General features: G+C 30.2%; 1 protein-coding gene across 1 annotated transcript; it reads left to right on the top strand.

Moving 5' to 3' along the window:
• Window positions 1-3,746: 3,746 nt before the first annotated feature.
• On the top strand, window positions 3,747-5,212 carry LOC131172139 (protein FAR1-RELATED SEQUENCE 5-like). The gene is made up of 3 exons (XM_058133094.1): window positions 3,747-4,330; window positions 4,504-4,630; window positions 4,721-5,212. Exons 1-3 carry the CDS (start codon window positions 3,747-3,749, stop codon window positions 5,210-5,212), a joined length of 1,203 nt encoding a protein of 400 aa, XP_057989077.1.
• The last annotated feature ends 975 nt before the right edge of the window (window positions 5,213-6,187 follow it).

Raw genomic sequence — 6,187 nt, 5'->3', positions numbered from 1 at the left:
ATAAAGCCTAAATTACATATATATCGTACGACATAATTAATTACATTAATATTTAGAGTGACACATCATCACATTAGCTATCCAACTAGCATATTCTTTGACAAAGTCATAAACTAATCACCTATAGACTCTAGAACTATTATGATCCAACTTTTTCCACAACATATCTAGAATGCCCTTCTAGTTAGGTGAAGGTAAACTGACCTAAGAGTTTGATATCTTTCAGTTTGAGATAATAAACCACTTCCCAAATGATGTACTAAATCAACCCATTAACCCTAATAAGATGTCTCATTAGACATTCTAGATCATCCCTCTTGACAGTCATGTTCATTGGCAGATTAATGAGGTTATTGATGTTGTTTTCACTCTATTCCATTATTGAAAAGAGAAAAATCTTTTGTACGTCCTCATAATATGTGCCATAATTTTCTGTAAAACAGTATAGAAAAAATCATATCAATAATATTTATTTATTTATACAAAATAAATAATTAATATAAAAAATATTTACACAAAATAAAAAATTCTAATAAATTATAATGACTTAAAAAAATTGGGACAAATTTCATAATTTTTAGGTATATAAACAATTTTATATGAATTTAAAAAAAAAATAAAAAAATGGAATAAAAAAAAGTCCCAAAATTAATTTTTAAGTCATAAATAATTTTAAATAATTTTTTTAGGATTTTTAGAATGTTTCTGGTGAAAAAATTGCTCAAAAAACCTTAATTTTTGAGTTTTTAGAAAATTGCCAAGGGAGGTCAAAATGACGAATTGTTTGGTCAAAACGACATGCCATTTCAAGGAAGGGTGTAGGTCCAGCAGAAGAAGGCATGTACCTTGAACATGAGGCACCTCACTGGCCAAATACATGCACATGACGTACACTATTTAATGATACTAATGGGACAGCGGATGGAACCCAAACATCTACCAGTGGTAGGTTTTTAAGGGTTCTAAATTCATTTGTGTGATCAATTTGTGATTTAAATACAACAATGCTAGAATTTGGAATTCAAATGCTCTCTCCGAGACTAGGAATTGTCATGAAGGTTCATCTTCAATCTTCAAAAAATCTAGATCCAAAATGGTTCTTTGGCCAAACTTTGAAGGACTATATCTTTCTTGTTTCTAATCCAATTTCAGCATGCAATATATCGTTGAAAAGAGGGAAATGTATACTATCTAATGATACAAATATCATGCATAGATATTAAACACACTGTAAGATATACATGCCCAAAGTAGAGCCCATGATCATGTATAAAAACTCGAAATAATTATACATAAATTCTAACTCTATAAACATGTTGTAGACATCATGAAGATTGGGAAACAAACTAGAGGCTCTGACACTAATGAAGAAAAGGAATATTTTACATGGTTTATTAAACTATGCCCATGCATAAACACTAAACACCATTATTTATATCACTAGTCTTAGAATTAATCACATGTTATCACATGAATTAAATCCATATAATCATAGTCTAAGTGCATAACTTATTGCACAAATGATGTTCCAACAAATGTGCTTGAAAATGAGAGTATTTTGAAAGCCAAGGAAAAAGTCATCCGAAAGCCAACTTCTCTCTTTTTTACAAAGTTGTAGTAACTTTTTAAAACTTTTTTTTTTTTTAATTTTAAGATAATAATAATTTTTTAATTTTATTATTTATAAGATATGGATCGGGTTGATTCACATGGGTGTCCTGAACCCAATTTCTTTCACTGTCCACATAGTAATTTATTGTTTGAATATCAATTTCATAATACTAAAATTATAGTTTCAAACACTAATAAAAAAGAAACAATAAAAACGTAATTCTTGGATCAACATGATCTGTATTAAATGTAAATCAAAGAGTTTTTAAATACCCTTTATGCCTTTCTTTCATTCTTAGGCTGTTGGCCTTGTGTGTTTTTTCATAGCATTTATGCCTGTTTAATTGTGGAAAACAATTTTTTTAAAGAAAATTTTATTTTCATTTTTCATAAATATAAGCAAAAATTTAGAAATGGATTCACCTTTCATTATTAGAAAATGGTTTTCTAATTCAAAAAATTTTAAACAAATTATTCATATCTTTCATAATTAAAAGAAATAAATATTATAAAATATATATTTAAAACTCATTTTATTATTCAAAATATTATAGTATGTGTTATTCATTTATTTTATAATAATATAATTAATTTTTATCATTATAAATAAATATTTATAAATATTTTTTCTAAAATATTATTTATTTAAGTATGAAAAGTTATAATATAATTTTGTTATAGAAAAGTCATTGTTTTCTATTTGAAAAACAGGACTTCTGTTATAAAGAAAAATAGTGAAAAACAACTTATAATTTTATTATAATTATTTTTCAAATCTTAGTTAAATTTTAGAAAAATAGAAAAATTAGTTTTCTAGCTTTTCATTTGAAAAGTGGCATATTTAAACATGAAACTCAGTTTTTAAATTTTCTTATAATTTTTTTTTTTAGAAAACTACTCCAAGTTTTAATAAGTGAATAGACCTTTAAAGTTTCAAGTAAGTTATTTAATTAGTTTTAAGTTACTAGTGTTCATGTAACAAGATCGAGAGAAATTGCCTTTTAAAGATATTTTTAAATTCCTATATTTTTTTCCAAAATTTTACGAATATATTAAGCCATGATTTTAATGTTTTAAAAGGGTTAAAAATAAATTTTCATAAGTTTTTTTGAAAAACAATATCTTTTTATGTATTAGAAAAAATAACGTACTAATTTAGCTTCAGGTTCCCGATAACTTTTGCACAAATAGATAAAGAGTGATGCTAAATAGGGGTATTTGTGTAATTTTATACCTTAAAAATTTGTACTTTTACCCTATTACTCTTATACAGATTTTCATAAAACAATACGTAAATTTTAAATTTCAAATTTTCTCTTATTCATTAAAAGCTTTACAAGTTACAACGCAAAATACAAATTTCAATAGAAAAATGTTACTTTTAATGAGAATGCAAATAAAAATTACAGTCTGCATTAAATTAGAAGAACAGTTTTATCTCCCTCTTTCTATTTCATAACCGGAATAATACTACTTTTTTTTTTAATTAAAATAGTTTGAAATACCTATTAAATAATAAAAATAAATTAAAATATATATAATTTGAATTTATTAGATGTCATTATCATGCTTTGCTTGTTTTATATTATACTATATTTCGACACATCTCACAATGTACATTTTTTTTAATCTCGTAATAAATATTACAAAAGGGTATACGTTAATATATTCATGTAATTTTTTTTTAAGATCACTGCTAAATAGCTCAATTTGAGCTAGCTCAAATTGCACTAATACATATAATTTTACTATTATACCCTTAAAAGAAAAAGAGGAAATAGCTTAAAAATGGCTTCAAAGCTCGAAGTTGGTGAGGTAGCTCATTTCATGGCTCATGCAAAGGAAAGCGTGCATACAACAAGCTATTATTGCTTGCAGCCATGCACACCATTCAAGAACTGATGATTCGAGGAGTGTGTCTATTGCATTAATGCATGCACATATGAGCTACTACATGCAGCAGTGATGAGCTAGCATAATAGATTAGATCGCAAAGAAGAATTAGATTGCAGAGAAGAATTAGATTGTAGAGAAGAAGGATAATTCATTCTTTATTTTTGCCTTCCTTAAAGGGTTTTCATTCTTTGTTTTTCCTTTTAAAGTTGATTCATTCTCTTTGTTTATTCAATTTTATGATGGCGGGGTTAACTGAGGGAAGGTCATACTGTAGGCAATTGTTTGATGAGATATTTGATTTTAGTGAAGATGATAGTTTATTCGCTGAAGATGTGGAGAAAGATGAATTAGCTAGTGATCAAGATATGAACGAAGGAGGCATTGGAGCAGTAGCAAACACTGATGCTATTGAAGAGGGTCCTCTAACAGGGATGCTATTTCCTTATATTAGCACTATGTTCAACTTTTATAAAGAACATGCTAGATTGAAAGGCTTTAGTATTTTCAAAAGATCAGCAGTTAATGTATGGGGTGGATCTCGTAAATATCAAATAATTAGTTGCGATAAAGGAAGGAAAGCAATTGCTGCGAAATCATCAAAGAGGATAAATTGTCCTGCAAAGATTAATGCAATCCTAAGAGAAAATGGAATGTGGCAAATTTCAAAAGTTATTTCAAGTCACAATCATGAATTGGAACCTTCTATGTCTAGATTGATGGTTGCTCACAGGTCACTGAATATGGATATAAAGAGGAGATTGGAGGCAAATGATATAGCTGGCGTAAGACCTGCAAAAAGCATTAGGTTGCTAGACTTCAAGCGGTTGGACCAGAAAATTTAAGCTATTTATCAAAGGATTGTCAAAACTGCATTGAGCCAAAGAGGAGGCTACGACTTGGTGATGGTGATGCCGAGGCTATACGCAAGTTGTTTGTGAGAATGCAATGAAATGATCCTGAGTTTTTCTATTTATTTGATCTTGATGATGATTCCAGGCTTTCAAATGTTCTATGGGTTCATCCTCGTAGTCAAGCTGCTTACGAGGAATTCCATGATGTTATCAATTTTGACACTACTTACCTTGTTAATCGATACAAGTTGCCATTTGCCACCATTGTTGGAGTAAATCATCATGGGCAATCTATTTTATTAGGATGCGCCTTGATCTCACATGAAGATGCAAACACTTTTGAGTGGTTGTTCATGACGTAGCTTGAAGCAATGGGAGATGTTCATCCTAATTCTATTCTTACAGATCAATGTGAGAGCATGAGGAAAGCCATTAGGGAGGTAATGCCTAATACTAAACACAGATTTTGCTTATGGCATATATTATGCAAAGTACCGGAGAAGTTTAGGGGTGTTATTGATTATGACAGCGCATGCCTTGAGTTTAAAGCTGCAATATATGATAGCTTAACCATTGAGATGTTTGAGAGAAATTGGAATGAGTTTGTGGTGAAGCATGGGTTGGAAAGAAATGAATGGCTTTCCAAACTATATGTTGATAGGGAGTATTGGGTTCCAATTTATCTCAATCACACATTTTGGGCTGGAATGGTTTCAACTCAAAGGAGTGAGAGCATGCATGCCCATTGTGATGGGTATGTTAACTCAATGAGCACACTAAAACAATTTGTGGAGCAGTATGAGATTGCTATGTGTGACAAGATTGAAAAGGAGTTCTATGCTGATTTCAAATAAAAAAATGCAGTTGTAAATTGCATATCTGTTTTTGAATGGGAAGAACAGTTTCAAAAGGCATTTACTAATTCAATATTCAAGCTAGTTCAAGAGGAGATTAAACGAATCTGGTATTGCCATGTCATTCAACCAACTGAAGAGGCAAGGCATGAAGTAGATAATGAGCCAGGAATTAAGAGACATAAAATTGTGGAGAAATCCATAATCAACAACTGGTATCGTAGGGAGTTTGTTTATCATGTAGAGTACAGAGAAAATGGCCAATATTTCAGCTGCAATTGCAAGAAATTCGAATCAAAAGGAATATTGTGCTGCCATATCATGAGGTTAATGTCACTTAAAGACATAAAGTTCATCAATGAATGATATTTGTTTAGGCGATGGAGAAAAGATGTTAACCGTGTCCATAGTAAAAAGTTTTTTTGCTGAGGGTAGCCACCTATAACAGAGGAGTTTGAGAAATACAAAGAGATGGAGAGGTTATTTCAAGAAGCATCAAATTTGGCTTACGATGACAATGAGATCAGATTTGTGAAACAACAGTTGGCTAAACTGAAGCGGGATTTATTGAGTTGGAATGATGGAATGATTGCTCCTACCAGAAATGCACAGGCCACTATTGACACTAACAATATTGATGAAAATGAAGAAAATGAAAGAGTTATTCTTAATCCACATGTGACTCGCAGTCGTGGACGACCACGAATAAACAGGCACATGTCAGTAAGGGAGATCACTCAACATGCGAATTCTGATAGGAATAGAAACAGTGGAAGGGGCAGGCGTAGAGGTCGACCAAGAAACAATATTAACTTGAATATTACTGAGTAGGTATATTTTTTTTAAAATTAGTACTAATGTTATTTATTTCAATTTTTTTTTTAGATATTTCATGTAACTTGTGTCTTTTTGCATGTAAAGGTTGGGCTGCATAATAGCCAAACATAGGGCAGCCAAACATAAGGCAATGTTACT

This window comes from Hevea brasiliensis, chromosome 13 (assembly GCF_030052815.1).
Source record: "Hevea brasiliensis isolate MT/VB/25A 57/8 chromosome 13, ASM3005281v1, whole genome shotgun sequence".
In the NCBI taxonomy this organism is placed as follows: domain Eukaryota; kingdom Viridiplantae; phylum Streptophyta; class Magnoliopsida; order Malpighiales; family Euphorbiaceae; genus Hevea; species Hevea brasiliensis.
The sequence above is the reverse complement of the archived record's forward strand: the minus strand, read 5'-3'. Positions and strand labels throughout refer to the sequence as shown.

Coding starts and splice junctions, on each gene's coding strand:
- LOC131172139 (XM_058133094.1), top strand. CDS start 3,747: ATGGCGGGGTTAACTGAGGGAAGGTCATACTGTAGGCAATTGTTTGAT. Junction 4,331..4,503: donor AGGTTGCTAGACTTCAAGCG/GTTGGACCAGAA, acceptor TGATGATTCCAG/GCTTTCAAATGTTCTATGGG. Junction 4,631..4,720: donor CATTTGCCACCATTGTTGGA/GTAAATCATCAT, acceptor TTCATGACGTAG/CTTGAAGCAATGGGAGATGT.